This window comes from Pelodiscus sinensis, chromosome 2, assembly GCF_052426305.1.
Source record: "Pelodiscus sinensis isolate ZL-2025 chromosome 2, ASM5242630v1, whole genome shotgun sequence".
Lineage (NCBI taxonomy): Eukaryota > Metazoa > Chordata > Testudines > Trionychidae > Pelodiscus > Pelodiscus sinensis.
The window spans coordinates 103,623,170-103,639,976 of NC_143053.1; the positions used below are offsets into that span (position 1 = coordinate 103,623,170).

General features: G+C 45.7%; 1 protein-coding gene across 3 annotated transcripts; it reads right to left on the minus strand.

Annotated features, from left to right (window-relative positions):
• Positions 1 to 241: 241 nt before the first annotated feature.
• On the minus strand, positions 242 to 12,538 carry GMNN (geminin DNA replication inhibitor). Of its 3 annotated transcripts, none has more exons than XM_075921138.2 (6): positions 12,519 to 12,538; positions 6,779 to 6,871; positions 4,315 to 4,450; positions 3,038 to 3,120; positions 2,836 to 2,946; positions 242 to 746 (listed from the first exon to the last, which is right to left on the minus strand). In XM_075921138.2, the coding sequence occupies exons 2-6, from the start codon at positions 6,824 to 6,826 to the stop codon at positions 552 to 554; spliced, it is 573 nt and encodes a 190-aa protein (XP_075777253.2). In that variant the 5' UTR covers positions 6,827 to 6,871; positions 12,519 to 12,538; the 3' UTR covers positions 242 to 551. The 3 variants fall into 3 exon arrangements, with proteins under 3 accessions (XP_075777253.2, XP_075777251.2, XP_075777252.2); XM_075921136.2 differs by lacking the exon at positions 12,519 to 12,538 and adding an exon at positions 12,133 to 12,494 and having other exon boundaries at positions 6,779 to 6,874; XM_075921137.2 differs by lacking the exon at positions 12,519 to 12,538 and adding an exon at positions 12,133 to 12,493.
• Positions 12,539 to 16,807: the final 4,269 nt, after the last annotated feature.

A 16,807-nucleotide genomic window follows, 5' to 3' on the forward strand; every position in this document is an offset into this window, starting at 1 on the left:
CTTGGAGCGCCACAACCCGCGGAGCGCCACAACCAAAGTCTGAAAAATGCTGTCCTAGAGAACATTACCTTTGAATTCTAGTTTGCACTATTCGCAACTGTCCCATGAAACATTGGAACTAGCTGCCACTATACCCAGTATTTATGCTATAGGTTGTTTATTCAGCAACTACGCTTCTACACCTCCCAGAAAATGGGACCTTAACGATGTGCCCCGTATGCACCAAGTTTTAAGAGGTAGAGTATTTTGGTAGAGTTTATTTATCAAGTACACATTCTCATGTAAAAGCAACAGATACTATTTACATTAGAAATACATAGTATTTCCATTTTGTAGAAGTGATCACATTCAGTCTGTAACACCTGTTTAGATAGTATACAGCTATTTCCATTGCTACATGTTACCAGTTAAAACCCATTGTGAACATTTAAAGCTTCCACAAGACTTAATTTATATCCGAGGTAAACTTTGGCAGTGTATTCTTTCAGTCATTTAGTAATTAAAATAGGAAGCCACATGTACACTGGCCACTCAAGTTTGCCAAGCCATTTTCACAGACTTTTAGCTATCTTTGTAGGTGAATCAGTAGCATCCTCCTTAGCAGCACATGAAACCTGTGAAGGCAGCTCTTCGGAATCACAATCTACATCACCCTCAGTATCACTCTCTTCATCTTCCTTCTCAAATTCTTCCAAGTCTAGATTTTTCAGTGACTGAAGGCCATCAGGTGCCTGCCCAGTTAGTCTCTAAAAGATACATGAGAGAATGCTTAAGTATGCATTTTTATTTCCATAGCAAACACTGAAAGTTCTCATTGCCTAGTCTAAATGTATTCAGTTTCACACTGTTAGCCAAGCCATCAAGTGATAAAGTTATGCCTCAGAATGACAGTCTACTAAAAGCAGTGGGCCCCCCCAATGCAGTAGTGTTGCAAATTACAGCTGGCTTGCTAAGATTAAGGTCCACCAGATTTTTTAGGCATCTAAGGCCACATTTATTTTATATCAAACTCCATCTGTTTAAGGGACTATATGAGATTAAACTTAATACCCCCTTAATATGGTTTTCATTCCACACACTACATTGCTATAAAAAGTTTCATATCAGAGCTTTACAAATAGTTTCACAGCTGCCAAACCAGAGGCAAAAGCTCAGTAGTGACATGTAGGTTCCTGATTCTGGAAGAGCTGATGACAAAATGCTGAAGATGTAGGTAACCCAGAACAGTTTGTCTTAGTTACCAACAGATTCCCTCTCTCTAAGAGACGTAAGAACCAGTGTTAGAGCATTCAAGAGTTAGCTTAAATTTCTATCAAAATGGGGCTCCAAATTAAGTATTACATTATGAATGGCAACCTCCATTGTACACATTAGTTTAGACAAAATCTCTTCTTTTATCCTTGTTTAGGGTGGCCTTATAATTCTATAGGACAGTAAATATGAAATGAATAAATCTGTGTACAAGAAATGTTAAAGAATTAAATTAGAGCTGGTAAGACCCTTCCGGCTCATCTAGACAACGGGGAAGATTCAAAAGAATATGCAAATTTCTGTGGAATTTGCATATCTTCTTCCAATCTCACTTTCGAAAATGAAAGTTTAGACATGGCTTTTCGGCGACACCCTCTACCCCCCCGAACAACCACTTTTCCTCAAAAAATTAGGTTTGTGTGGCTTTTTGACAAGGGGGGTGGCCGAAAAAAATCTGTCTAAACTAAGCTCTGCTTTTGAAAGTGAGATCAGAAGATATGCAAATTCCCACAGAATTTGCATATCCTCTTTCAAATCTTCCCCGTAGTCTAGATATAGCCTTTATGTCACTGAACACATTTGAATCATTTCAAAAGCCTGGTCTAAGATTCTTAGGTTGGAAGTTCTCAATCTTTAGGGGTAACTTCCAGCTTCAAAGTCCCCATCAAACAGTCATAAGGTAAGTCACACTGGAAGCATTCTAGTCAGGAATCCAACTATTTCCTCAAAATCACCAGCAATTTCTCTTTCATTTATCAAGAGTCACAGCATTTGGCTGAACAGTTACTGTTATGATCCGGCCCTGTTCTTCTAGGGAAGGAGGGCTAAAAATGGACCCCATCCTGGGCCCTATAAGCTTCTAAACCCCTGCAGGTCAAGCCAGAATCTGTAGACCACATCTGAGAGCCCCTTCTTGAGTTGTGGGTCTGGGGAATTAGAACACCTTAGTCTATCAAAACCTATGCCTTAAGTTTTTGAGCCCATTACTTAAGTACACTCCCCTAGAGTTCCACTTTGTTTTAAGTATTCTGTCTCCAAAGGGATTAAACTGGGAGCCAATGGCAAAAAGCAAGGGACAAGATTGAAAGATTAACTTGTCATGCTCATTTAAAAAATAGCACTAGAGATCTTTCCAAGACACGTCCTGAGACATCCCCAGTCTTATCACTGAATGTGAGGTCTTGTCTGCCTTTTAGGCAGAGTCACTCCTGCCTTCTCTTCAGCAGATTTCTGCCTACATGTGGCGGTGGATACCACCCTCCAATACAATGTCTGTCAGCCAAGCAGCCAGGCTGAGAAACTCCAGCTCTTTCCTTACAATGAGAAGGGTCATTGTTACATGTATTGGGCAAGTTGATAGTGTAAAACTGACTAAAGTGATCTAGGGCATTTAAACTCATTTTCTGGTACCATTCCTGGGCCAGCACTCACAGCATAGTAAACGGACCATATGACCATGTACTTTTTCTGTGCAGATTAAAAAAATGTAATTCATACTCAAAACAGAAGTCTTGATTTTATACTGTGACAGGACAGGACAGTGAGATGTGTAACACTATGGATTGAAGAGTTACGCAACTTTACCTCAATCATATTTGTCATGTACTGCACATGTTCTGCAATTAATACTAGTTCATCATTTTCTTGTTTTAGACGGGCAATTTCACCATCTTTTTGTTCAATTTCTTTGTGAAGCTAGGGAAAAAAAGAAAATTGTATGTAGGATCTAGCCAAGAGAAGGGGGGGGGGGGAGAAGAGTAAAAAGGGATTAAACCTGACTAGATACCTTTTCATTTTCTTGAAGAACTTCATACAGTGCCTTCCTCCTTTCTTCAGCCACTTCCTTCCAGTACCGAGAGGAAGGATTTTCTGTAAGAACAATACTCATGTAAATAAGATTTTACTTTTAAGATTGAGATTAGAAAAGTTTAAATATAAGAGCTCCATAATATGCTTTGAGTATGTGTCATGTCAGTATTCTACAACCCATTCCAACCATCTGAAACCACTGGATTAGTTAACAAATGGGCCTTACTTGTAACTTGAGACATTTGATTTTATGACACTTCGGTCAAATTCAGGATTATACTAATTTGTTTGACATAAGGTTTGTGCATTTCCTGTAGCCTCTTCAAGAGTGTCACAACATGCACTGCAGAAACGGTCTTAACTGCAAGGCAAATTGGACAGAGCCACTTTCAAAATGAGTACTGGAAGAACAGGCTCATAAGCTGCAAAGGCTGAGAGCTTCCAAGACACCAACCACACAGCTAGAACCCAGATAATCTCATCTTATAACAGTTTATTTTAAAAGGAGATCAGTCTAATTACTTGGTTGGCAAGTGGTAGTATGACTTCAGTTATGACAGCATGTTAATTCAAAGTACAACTCCTAAAGTTTAAACATTGGTGAGCCTTACAAACTACTGGCCAAGGCACCTTAAGGTTACATCTACACTGCAGGCTTCTTGCAGAAGAGCCTTTTTGCGGAAGAGATCTTCCACAAAAAATTCTTGCGAAAGAGAGCATCTACACTGAATGGACTCTTGCACAGGAAAGCTCTGATGACCATTCAAAGAATGGCCATTGGAGCACCTGTGCTTTTTCTGATGTGTAAAAACAGCCTAAGAAACCTGTTTGCTGTCCACACACCTTTTCACGCAGGAGCTCTAGCACAAAAAGGCTTATTCCTCACAGAAAGAGGAATAACTCTTGCACAAAAAAAGCTTACGCAATGTACTGTAAATCTTCTTGTGCAAAAAAGCGCTTGTAGTGTGGATGCTCCATGTGTTTTTGCACAAAAACTGCAGAGCTTTTGCGCAAAAACTCTGCAGTGTAGACATAGCCTAAGTGAGGGTGTAAAACTTTTGAAGTCTGGGTAGATCTGCATGAATCATATTAAAATGGGTAAGTGTTGCTATCTAAAGTTGGCAAGCGCCAATTTAACAATTTTAAGCCCATTATTTGCTTTCAGTAGCATACATAAAGCAAGTAGTATCGAGACACACACACGAAATTTCTAGCAATAGCATATTGTTTGAAGCATAAAATAAGACAACATACTTTTTGCCATGAGATCAACAGCTTGAATAACTCCTTGTAGATTTTCATTTTCCTGTTCTGAGCCTAAAACAGCTTTGCATGTCTTTGCAGTTAGCTGATCACTCCAAAGTTTCCTTTTGATTGAACATTTAGCAGGCTGTAACACAGTAAGTTTGTTTTTCCACAGATACCATTTCTCCTTGACAATTCACACGTCTTCATACATTTACAGTCACCTATGCTATACCAACAGCAGCATATGACGTTTCTATTTCTATAGGTGCAGAAGTCTGTATTTTGAGTGTGATACAACTGCATTCCAATTCACCTCCAGATTTCCTACAGGAAAAGCTTAACTCACAAAACACTCAGCACTGACAACTTGCTTGCACTACCGAGCATTTCTTCTCAAGTGCCTTCAAAGGCTTTAAAATATTTATACTAGATTGGCTATTTAAAGTTAAGTTATTACTGTACAGCAGTGGTCTGCAACCTTTTTACACCCAAGATCACTTTTTAAATGACAGAACAAGCCAAGATCTACTACCAACCCTTCCCCCAAGACCCCACCCTCTATTCTCCTCTTCCCCATCACTTGCTATCCCCAACCCTTATACTATTGCTTTTTCCCCCCCCCCTTCAATTCTTCTGTAGAAAGGTTTTTCCAACATTTGGCCTGTCTAGACTGGACCAAAAGTCAGAAAAAACCCTTCTTTTCGAAGCCCCCTTATTCCTCGTAGAAAGAGGAATACAGTGGTTACCAAAAGAGCGCATTTGCTCTTCCACTAAAAAAAGCGCGGAAGAACAAACATCCCTGGATGCAGACGAATTTTTCTGGGATCTCTCTGGAATCCTGAAAAACTCCTGCCATCTAGCTGTACCCTCGCTGGGTTGAGATAGGATGTGTAGGCTCTGGGGTGGGAATGAGGGATTTGGGTGTGGGAAGAGGTGAAAGCTGTGGGAAGCAATCTGGATGCAGGAAGAGGTGGAGAAAGGGACACTGGTTCGGGGAGGGAGCTCCAAGCCAGGCAGTGTTGGGGTCAGAGGAGGGTGTGAAGGCTGGGACTATCACAGTTTAAAGAGAAGCTAGATAATTTCATGGAGGTTAGGTCCATAAAAGGCTATTAGCCAGGGGATAAAATGGTGTCCTTGGCCTCTGTTTGTCAGAGGCTGGAGAGGGATGGCAGGAGACAAATCGCTTGATCATTGTCTTCGGTCCACCCTCTCTGGGGCACCTGGTGCTGGCCACTGTCGGCAGACAGAATACTGGGCTAGATGGACCTTTGGTCTGACCCAGTACGGCCGTTCTTATGTTCTTAGGGTTGGGGTACTAAACAAGCCACAGGCTTATGGATGTGAGGGTGCAGGAATCTGGGTTGGGGTATGTGAGGTGCTCAGGGCAAGGGGTTCCAGTGTACGATGGGCTTAGATCTAAGGTCTGGCGGAAAGAGGAGTGCATGAGTGTTATGATGCTGTGGCCAGATGGAGGCTTGGCCCCAATTGGGGGTTGTTGGCCAGGCTTCATTTTTAAATAAAATACTATGACAAACACAAAAAGTTTCTACATTGTCTTTATATATGAGATGGGCAGGGAACCAGTTCTGAGTCAGGGGTCACTGACCCACAGCAAAGTCAGATGGGGCCACACAAGTGAGACGAAAAGAAAAAAGGACTCCTCCAAAACCCCCCCAAGCCTCACTAATGTGGCCCCTACACTGCTGGTGGGAACAGGGGACATGGTAGTGAGGAAGGGTGCTAGTGGGTACTGGGGCAGGGGACAGGGTGCCAATGGGGGCAGGGTTCTATAGCTGAGGGCAGGGGAGAGGGAACAGGGTTCTGCAGCAGGGTGGGGTGGGTGCTGGGAGAGCAGGGAACAGGGTGCCAGGGGGACCGAGTCCCCTGCACCCGTCTTCTCCCAGGACTCACTCTCCCTCCTCTACTCCTCCCCATGTAGAGGAGGGAAGCCATGTTGCACACCTCCTGTGGGGCAGGGAAGCCCCAGTCGCATGCCCCCTCTGCGCCCAACTCCCCCTCCCGTGGAGCAGGGAAGTCCCGTCGCACACTTCCTCCGGGGCCTGAGAGAGCCTCCCACGGAGCAGGGAAGCCTCCGCACATGCCTCTGGGGACTCCCCGATAAGTTCCCAGCACACCACAGACCTGGGGCAAGGAAGCAGCCAGTGTATTTCCAGAACCCCTGGAAGCGACATGCAGCTCAAAACTTCCATCCACACAGCAGGAAGCCACCACTACCTCCATTGTCACTGGAGGTACGTAGTGGGGCTTCTTGGGGGTGGAGAAAATGAGGGGCCCGGAACACCTCACGGTCGACCGGTCGAGGCCTCATGATCGACTGACTGGTGACCATGGCTGTACAGTTATAGATATCATATGCACTTTAATGTAGATGGTACTATAATTGCATCATACATGTAATTAAGTTACTACAACAGATTAGATTGTAGAGTTATTCCATCTTAATACTTACTTCCTTTACCCTGCCAACAAGGCATCCTGTTGCTGAAGGTTGAATCATTTTAAGAGTCTGTCTTGGGGCTGAGCTTACATTGCCTGTGAAGTACTTCTTGGGAAAAACAAACAAAAAAACAAAAACAAACAAGAAGTTAATAGAAAGCAGTTAAACTTCTGGATGGAGTAGGGTAATTTAAGCTATCCACTTGTCTTTCCTAAGGACAGGATTAACAAATTTTGTTTTAATCTAGTTTTTGATTTACTACACTATAATTACAATATGGCTTTTATCTTTAGAAAAGCTAGATCTTAAGTGATCTATAAAGGCTGAAGACCTGCATATGCCTTATCTTAGTTAAGACCGCCATTCTCTTATTTCCAGGGCTCGACAAATCACTGAATCTATTTGCCAGTGGCAAACAGATTTCAGCTGGTCGCCCTGTTCACCGGCGGCGCACACATGCGCAATGCGGGTCTTGCGCATGCACAGTGCGGGGCTGGCAAGTAGGTTTCGTCGCCGTTTGTCAAGCCCTGCTTATTTCTATACCACACACTGGAACTATTTTAAGCAGGTCAGGAAGCAACTGTATTCTAACAGAGTTCCCAATTCACTTATTGGACAAGTGTTTCTTTAACCTCACAAATTATACTATCATTCACCATAGGTGAATGCTTCAGTGCTTTGACAACTGTTTTAGGTGATAAGAGTGATACTTTGTGCTCCTGGTGATTTCATTCGTTCAAACAGCTGGAAAATCTGCACAGGTAGTTACACAAGTTTTTTATATGTAAATGGTTCTTCAAGGGCTGTACGCATTGAACAAATTCTACTTCAATCAATCAAAGAGGTGTCTAGAATTTCCTTGCTTGGGGCATAATGCACTGATCCAGGAAGACTATTGTTTTGTGGAACAGAATATTTATCACCTTTCCTTGTCCTAGGTCAATACTTATTTCCTGCATTAAAGCTTTTTTAAACCATTAGTTACACTGCCACCAAGGGACAGCAAACAATGGTAGACAAACAGGGATACCAAGAACACAATACTATGCAAGCGTGAGAAAGTTACTGATTCACACCGTACTTCACATGACAAGAGTTCACCTTTCCCACGGTAAAATTTCTGCCACCAATTATTTTTCTGTTCAGCTAGAGGACAAATGCCAACTACTGTGGGAACCAGCATTAGATTCTATTTGCAGCTACTGAAGATGATTGGTGAATGCTCCCCTGGTAAAATTAATACTATGCCAGGTGTTTAAGTTAACCCATTGTTCTTAATATTGAGGTAACCAGTGAAGCATCCACAAAAGTGAGTGAGCCAGACTCCAAGATCACAACTATATGCTTGTTAAAATAACCCCAAGTGTTTAGTTATGTCAAGCCATTTTCAATAAAACTGCAACTTTCGTTATACATTTACTATTTATCCTCTTAAGGGTATGGATTAGACTTTGCACCCTACACAGGGGCATCCTGTCCATAGAACTGTTCAGCAGCACCACCTGAGGACCTGTGGGGCCTAGAGCTGCCCAGGGGACTATCAGGTCCTGGTGTCCACTAGGGATGTTACTACACTTCGAAGGCAAAAGCGCTGCGTGGAGCATTTCAAAGCAGCACCACAGCACAGAGCTCAGAGTCAGTGGGGGGGGGGGGGGCAGTCCCTAGCTGACCCCAGACTCCAATGGGCGCTGCTGCTTTGAAACGCCATGTGGGGCCTGGAGACACTACAGCTGGCCCAGGGCTGCACAGTGTTTGAAAGGAGCAGCGCCACATGAAGCCCAGGGTCTGGCTCCAGATAGTGCTTTGAAGTACCCTCTCCACTTGCTGCCTCTTTCCGATAGCCTGTCAACTATCCAATAAGCATTTGCTTGTCAGATAGTCGACTAGTCCTTCACATCCCTAGTGCCCACAGAAGGGTTGGGCCTATCCTCCCCACTACCAGCAGCAAAGTAAAGTGGATCAACCTGGTTCCAATTGACTCCATGTTGCTTGGGGGAATGGAGCTCAGGAGAATAGATAGAACCACTCCCTCCATTCACCAGCAGTAGGAAGCAGAGCAGGCTAGGACTAGCTCACTCTGGTTCCCACTACTAGTGTGGGGAGGGGGGGGCACCTCAGGCCTTATGCCCCATAGGGATAGCTTGTAAAATCCCATTTAATTGGTTAACTAGTTAAACATGTTTAACCAATTCAGGGGTGACAGGAAGATGGGCCACTCGTGCACTGCTGCGCAGGAGTGACACCCCCCTTCTCCCTGCACACCATGGCTAGGCTAGAGCAGTCCCCTCCCGCAGGAGGCAGGAGCTGCTCCAGCTCTGTTTGCAGCAAACCCTTGCAGGGCTGGAGCAGACCCCTGCCCTTGACAGGTGGGGCACAACTCCAGCCCTCACTGGCTAATCAGATTTGGTAAGCATCACCCATTGAAGATGATGCTTACTAGTTAACCTTTCACATTTCTACTTACACCATCACAGGTACCCACTGGGACCCCACTGGGAGCTCCTGTACATTTCAAAGGGAGAGGTGCAGCAAGATAGCAAGCACCCTCCAACAGACTAATAGAGTAGTTTATGGAATTTCCATCAGCTATTCAATTAGCTGATCAAATTTTAACATCCCTAGTAACAGCACATTACATTCCCACTAAAACCAGACAGCCCTTTCATCTGGGTTGCCTACTGACCTCGGAAGGTCATCTTCTGAAATCCCCACTCTGTTTTAAGAGGTCTTAAAAATTACCCTGCCACTTTTCTGCTGTTAGGTAGAGCTATAAGAGTTTAACCAGTTAACCAATAAGCATCCGTTTATTGGTTTGCTCCAGTTAAACTCTTTTGCTCTGCAGGCACATGCCAGGTCCTGGCCCTGCGCCTGGCGAGCCAGTGGTACTGCAGGATTTGCAGTATAAGTCTAATGCTGGGGGCTCTGCAGCATGAGGTGGTAGGTGGCTCCCTGGGAGCTGTGTGGCAGGGCGGGAAGGGAGGAGGGTGCGAAGAGGGAGAGAAGCACCCCTACACCACCCCTTCCCTCTCTAACCACACCCAGCCAAAAATGGCTGGGCATGTAACCATTAGGATTTTTTACAGGTACATGGTTAGTTTAACCCATTTAACATCTCCACTGTTAGGCATCCCATTTTGATTTATGTGCTCTAGAACAGGGCTACTCAACACACGGTCCACAGGCAGCCTGTGGTGTGATTTGGGTTTACATGAGGCTCAACACAGGGCCCGCAGGTGAGAGCCTATGAACATGGCCTCCAATGGGAACATGCTCCACAACTGAGAGAGTCAATATAATGGTTTTCTGTTGATAAATGTTTTAGTAGTTAAATTACTGGACTGTTATTGTTCATTTAAAATGCTATCATTTGGGTGGAAATCAGGTAAATATTGCATTTTATCGATAACAGCAGAACTGACTTAAATGGGGCCTGCCGGTTGTGTAGTCTCATCTTAATTTTTGTATTCATGCACATCAGTGTGAAAGGAGCTATTTGCATATATATGCAACCACAATTAAGTTGTGGGCTTTGCATGGGCTCTGAGTATCACTGAGGCCCTCAGGGCTTCCAAAGTTGAGTAGCCCTGCTCTAGAATCTGCCATGTGCAGACATTAAATAATGTCTAACTTGACTGTAGAACTTAATTTGGTCCTTGTGCATTTAGCAACCATTTTAAAATGCATTATTTGAGTTTGCTATGGTAGACAAAGCAATGTCAGTTTTCCAACTTCATAAATGAGGCTTCAATTCTAAGGATTTTTCTTCAAGCATTAAAATGAGAGCACTGCCTCAGAAAAATGCAAGACAAATGTATGCTACACTTCAAAGGCAGAGATGCCCTATCAACTAATTGAATAGTAGATGCAAAATGCATCAACTATTTGATTAGTAAATTACCCGCAATTTAACAGCCCTAAAACTTACATTAATAAATTTACTCATTTTAAGTAGTCTCATACAGAGCTGATTATAAAGCCCCCCGCTATTTCCTGTGGTTTATTTTCTTTGCTTTACAACCCTTGCCAACAGGGAAGCCAACTACAGGGCTGGGAAAGTAAGACTTCAAAGAGTTCTAATCCTCCTTTATACTATTCTATGTATTATTGCAGGATATAATCCTGTAAAATATAGTACAAGTAGCTTTATATTTACTGAATGGTTTAGGGGACTGGTAACAAGATACAAAGTCTGTAGAAACCACCAATTCACATGTGACCCCGGTTAGTAGTATTTGAAGTGTACACACACAATGTTATGTATGCCCCAACTCAGGGTCTCTTACAGATAAATAACTCAGTTTGCATGTACACATCAAGTTCCCATATGTAAATACATGCCTGGAACTTAATTGACACTTTTGAAAATCTTCCCATTTCATGCTTTAAAAAGATTATTGAAACACTGAGAAAGCTGAGTGCAGATTATGGCATTAAGCATGGCTTGCAGGAGTCAGTGTACGGCAGTGATCACCAACCAGTAGATCAGGATCTACTAGTAAACCTTGGAGCCTCTGACAGGTGATCCAGACTAGTTTGGCTAGGAAACTATCAGGTGCTGGCACTTCAACTGCTCTCCCTCCCCCACCCTGCTGCTCCTGTCCAGAACCTCAGAGCTGCCCCCTGGGAGCCTCCTGCTTGTTGTGTAGAGTAGGGGAGACAGAGGCAAGGGGGGGGGCACTGATGTCACTCTGTTCCCCTCCCCTTTACCCCCATCTTCACAGAGTAAGGAGGGTGGAGCCTTGGCAGAGAGGTGGGGGCAGAACCTGGGCCTCAGCAAAGGAGCAGGACCAGGGTACTTGGGTTTGAGGTAGAGCCTAGACGGATTTAAATTCAGAAGCGATCTTGGGCTTAAAAAGCTTGGAGACCACTGGTGTAGGGGGTTGGCGAGTGAGTGCGCGTAGAGGGGAAGTTCAGGGCTGGGACCTATCCCACAGTCAGGGGTGGCCCGTCCAGATAGGCAAACTAGGCAGTCGCCTAGGGCGTCAAGTTAAATGGGGCAGCAAATGGTGGCACAATATCATTGAGGGGTTTGGAGGTGGGGGGTGCTGATTGCAGGGTTTACCTAGTTGCTGGCAGCTAGTCTAGGGCCGCCCCTGCCCACAGTGCTCCATTCCCAGCCAAAGGGGGTAGGAGAGACACATGGAGGTTGGCTCAGAGCCCGGGCAGCGCCCCCACTTCCCTTCAACTTTAGAAGGAGAGTCCCTACCTCTGCACAGGCCAGGAGGGTGGATTCTCCCTCGCTTTTTAGCGACCATTGCAAAACGGGGTGGGCATCAGAGGCGCGCCCCAGGCTGCATCTCAAGCCACTGCAGCTGCCAGTGCAAAGCCCCCGCCCCCGCCCAGCAGCCGCGCTCGGCGCTACCGACCTGTCTCGAGCCGGAGGCTTTTCCCGCCTCCGCGTTCTGCTCGGCGCTGGGCTCCATCGCGCTGCGGGCCGGGCGCGGGCGCACGCAAGCGCACGTCAGGCAGAGCAGACAAGCCGGCGCGCGCGGGGCAGAGCGCACGAGCCCCAAGGACCCGCAACCCGCTCCCGCAGTCAGCCGGCGGGCGCAAAGCCCCCTGGGAATGAGAGCGCGCGCGCCGGCCGCCCTTGCCCGGGGCTGGGTTGCTGACCCCGCGTGGGTGCTAGAGGGGAGGGGCCGCCCCCTGCGCGCGCCGCCTACTCCCCTTTCCTTTCTTTCTCTCGCCGCGCACCCCGCCAGGAAGCAAGACCCAATCAGCCCTTCGCGCGCGCGCGCTGGCCTATACATACCCGCCTCCGCGCACGTCACTGCCCTCACGTGCCCAGCAGCCCTCCCGGGACGCCCCGCAGCCCAATCCCCAGCCCTGCGCGCGCCCCCTGCCGCCTACGTCACAGCGCGTTTGAAATCTGCCCTTTGGCGCTGGCCGGCTGCTGGGCGGCTTCAGGTCTCCGCTCTGCACCGGCGGCAGGTAGCGCGCGCCCGCCTCAGCCACGTGCTCGGCGCTATGTCTGGCTGCACAAAGCCCCGTCGGGTGCCTCAGCTGCTCCTGCAATCCTAGTTAACGTGCCCCCCCCCCCCAACGCTGTGTGATGAGAGAGAGAATGTGTGTTACCCACTCTCCCCCATGTGTTGTGTCTGGGCCCCTGTATAGTGCTAGCAATGGTGTCTCTCCTGGCCTCCCCATCCATTCTCTCCCCCACCTTCAACAGTCCCAGACATTTACAGCCCAGATTAACCTTTGTGAGCTTGGCACCAAAGGTGTGTGGGCTCCCATCCACAGGACAATGGAGCATGGTGGGAGGTCAATCCTGGGAGAGACTGGGGGAGGGGACAGTGTGGCATGGTGGGACGGCATAGCCCTGCTTTGCCCAGTCTATAGTGAGGGCACAGTTCACAAACTGGCACCTGCCAGATGCACATTGCTGGTCTGGCCCTGCATTGCCACCTCAGGGGAAGGCCTATGCTGTGTGCCATTCAGGGCCGGATTAAGGGGGGAGCTAGCCGGGCAGCTGCCCAGGGCGCCAACCTATGATACACGGCGCTCCTTAGAGCTGCCATCAGGCGCCACATGCCCAATAGCAGCTGTAAGGTGCGCAGCGTGCTGGGGGGGCGGGGCTGTGCATACGCCGTGCACCCGGGGGCGGAGCTGCGCATGCATCGTGCGCCCACTGCCCTGGGCGTAAGAATGGCTCGAGCCGGCCCTGGTGCCGTGCTGCTCCCTTGTCCAGTGACCATCACAAATCCCTGTACCCACCACTCCCTCTGCCCACAAACCACAATCCCACAACTGCACAGCCTACCTTCACCCACTGGCTAGTGCCCTCTCCTGCCCTCCATCCCCAGACTCATGTCCAGGATCCTCCACAGAACCTCCTCTGCCCAGTATGCCAACGCAAAGAAACCTCCCCTACACTTCACTGCCCAGCACTCACTCAAGCAGGGTTACCATGTTTGAACTTTCAAAAAAGAGGACACCCCTGAGAGGGAATGTATGTGTATCAATATCTACCAACTCACATTGTATTAATGTGTTATATATTATTATTGTATACAATATTTATGTATTAATATATACATCAAATATACAATATTTATATAATATATAACACATTAATACAACGTGAGTTGATAGATACTGATACAGATACACTCCTCTCAGGGGTGTCCTCTTTTTTGAAAGTTCAAATACCTTACCTCAAGTCACTCTGAAACCCACTGAACCTGTTGCCACATTTACGTTTTACTGTTTATTGTTAGTGATTAGTTCACTTGACATAGTCACTCCCGTAATCCAGTGGTTCCTAACCTTTTCAGGCATATGGACCCCTTTTCAATCTATTAAAATGTCACGGACCCCCCCAAATGATCCATTTTTGCTAGCCCAACTAGTACTACATACCTAATTGAGGGTCTGCATGGAATGTCCAATCCCTCATCCAAGGACACTTACAGAATTCCCAGATCCCCTACTCACAAAGGAACAGTACACTACAGCTTACCTGTTATGTTTTGGAACACAGCTTCACTTAACACCGAGCACTTAGATTTGTCTGTGGAGAAAGCAAGTATAGGTCTGTTTAACAAAGAACAGAATCAAACGATAATAAACAGAAATATTAGAAACAAAAGGTTGCATATAAAATCATAACATGCCTCTTGAGCTTTGACTAAGAAGACATTGTTATGGATAGAGATACAGGTCATCCCAAATATTTCCAGGTTTGGTTGTGATTGTATACTTCACAGTGAACACATCTGTTCAATCTGAGGAAAATGCCAATCAAGAGATTGCAAAGTTACACTTTCTGGAGCCAGGCTATGCTGTGATTTTCCACTCGAGAGAAATCACGTTGTTGTTTTGCCTTCCAGTGTAAACATACAGAGGGTGTCTGTCCACAAAAGTATAATCTAAAAATCCATCATCTTCACTTGCAAACAGGATAATCACTATTGCTTGCATTTTCCTGTCTAGAATACCTTCTGGAGACTTTGCAATTGATTAATATTTTATTCAGACTGTATATAGGCATTCATTGTGAAGTACATAATACTCAAGTTACATGTAGCCAGCCAGATAAACAAGCATCTTTTGTCTGAAAGAAACTGGTTCCTCACCTTTTTGATGATCAGCCCCAAATCTCAGATTTTAAGAACATAATTTTCTGCTTATGCACATAATTCCTTACATATCAATCATGCATGCCTTTCGCAATGATGATGAGAACCAGTGTGACACAGCCTTTCAGTAGAGACCTTATGTGGTTCTTTTTGGCAAACCAGTATGTAGAAACCAGACCCAGGGGATCCCAACCACAAGACTGTTGAGGTCAACCACCCTTGGGCCTCATGCTTCAGGGGAATGCAAAAGCACAGTGCCAAAGCTGGCCCAGAGGATTAGTGGGGGTCCTGGTGCCGGCAGCAGAGTTCAACCCCACCCCCACACTCACCAGCAACAACAGGAAGTGGAATGACTTGGCCTCAGCACACTCTGCTCTGTCCACTCCTAGGCTATGTCTACACTGGCGCGATCTTGCGCCAGAGATATGCAAATGAGGCTAAGCGTGGAATATCACCAAGCCTCATTTGCATATCTAATGAGATGCCATTTTTGCAGAAGAGGCTCTTGCACAAGAAGGAGCTGTCTACACTGCCCCTTCTTGCGCAAAAAAACCCCTTTTGCACAATGCCATTACGCTGATTATTTTCAGGAATAACGGCATTGCGCAAGAGGGTTTTTCTTGTGCAAGAAGGGGCAGTGTAGACTGCTCCTTCTGGCGCAAGAGCCTCTTCCGCAAAAATGGTGGCTCATTATATATGCAAATGAGGCTCAGTGATATTCCACGCTTAGCCTCATTTGCATACTTCTGGCACAAAATCACGCCAGTGTAGACATAGCCCTAGTGTACTTAGGGAAGGAGGTTGGAGGAAGAGGTGGAATGGGACAAGGAGAGAGCAGAGCAAGGATAGGAATAAACAAGATGGGGGTGAGGCCTGGGGTGGGGGTGGAGAATTGTCCTGGGTCACATACCTCCCTAGAGAGAGCCTTGCCTGTAACCCTGGTGCACCCTTTTGCCCTTTGCTAGTCAGCATTAAGAGGTCCCTGGGTCACATGGAAGGGTTACCATTCCTCCCTTCTTCTCATTTCTTCTCTCCTCCTTCTGAAGTATTGTCCTTTGTTTTGTCTTGTGTTAGATTTGTCTTATTTGGATCCATTAGATTTGCTAGGTCTATGCTAACATATCTGAACACAAGATTGGGTCCTAAACCTAATGCACATGCTAAGCTTTACACTTGAGAAGAGCCACTGAACTCAATGGAACTATTCGGTCTAAAGTTTAGCACATGTATAAGTGTTTGCAGGATTAGGGCTATAGCTTGTTTGCTTCTTGTGGCATGGAATGTGTGGTTATCTGTAATATACATGAACATTTATTGTGCTATATCCATATTTTCTAACTATAATATAAAATTGCAGTGTATGTTTCCTGTCAAATTCAGCTTGGTTGGTGACTGTGCGTCTATGAAGCTGTGTTTGCATTTATAAACATAATTAAAATGCCAGGGGATATTTCTCTCTGAAAAGTGGCATAACTGCTTTTGGGAAATGTGGGTAATTAGAATGGGCTGATGCAATGGAAGAAGGCTGATTTGATAAATACGAGCTTTGTTTGTTTCTCCTTTTAATCTGTTCCTTTCTCTAGATATGCTATCCAGGTGTTGATAACAATAGAGCTATTCCTTCCATTTAACCAGTTGAAGAACATTTGTTCTTATGCACCCTTATGCTTCAGGTAAGTTCTCTTTCTCTTCCATTTGAAGGATTTATAAAGAATCTCTTCACCAGATCTTTTCGTTCTGTCAGAAGCTGATAGAATTTAATTGTGGAGGCCATTGTAATTGCACCAGAAATAACATTGAAAGGCTTTAGATGGTGTAATTACAATTTAGGCCAGTGAGCACAGAGTTTAGTTTAAAAAAATAGATGTGATCTTTTTTAGATCGATTTTAAACAGTTTGCCAGTGTTCATACTATGTGTATTTCTCCTTCCAAAGTCACTGGCTGTGTCTACATTGGCAC

Excerpts from the sequence above, each read along its gene's own strand:
- GMNN (XM_075921136.2), bottom strand. The coding sequence starts at position 12,189 with ATGGAGCCCAGCGCCGAGCAGAACGCGGAGGCGGGAAAAGCCTCCGGC. Across the intron at positions 2,947-3,037 it reads TTCTTCAAGAAAATGAAAAG|CTTCACAAAGAAATTGAACA; the intron begins GTATCTAGTCAG and ends TTTTTTCCCTAG. Across the intron at positions 747-2,835 it reads ACATGACAAATATGATTGAG|AGACTAACTGGGCAGGCACC; the intron begins GTAAAGTTGCGT and ends TGTATCTTTTAG.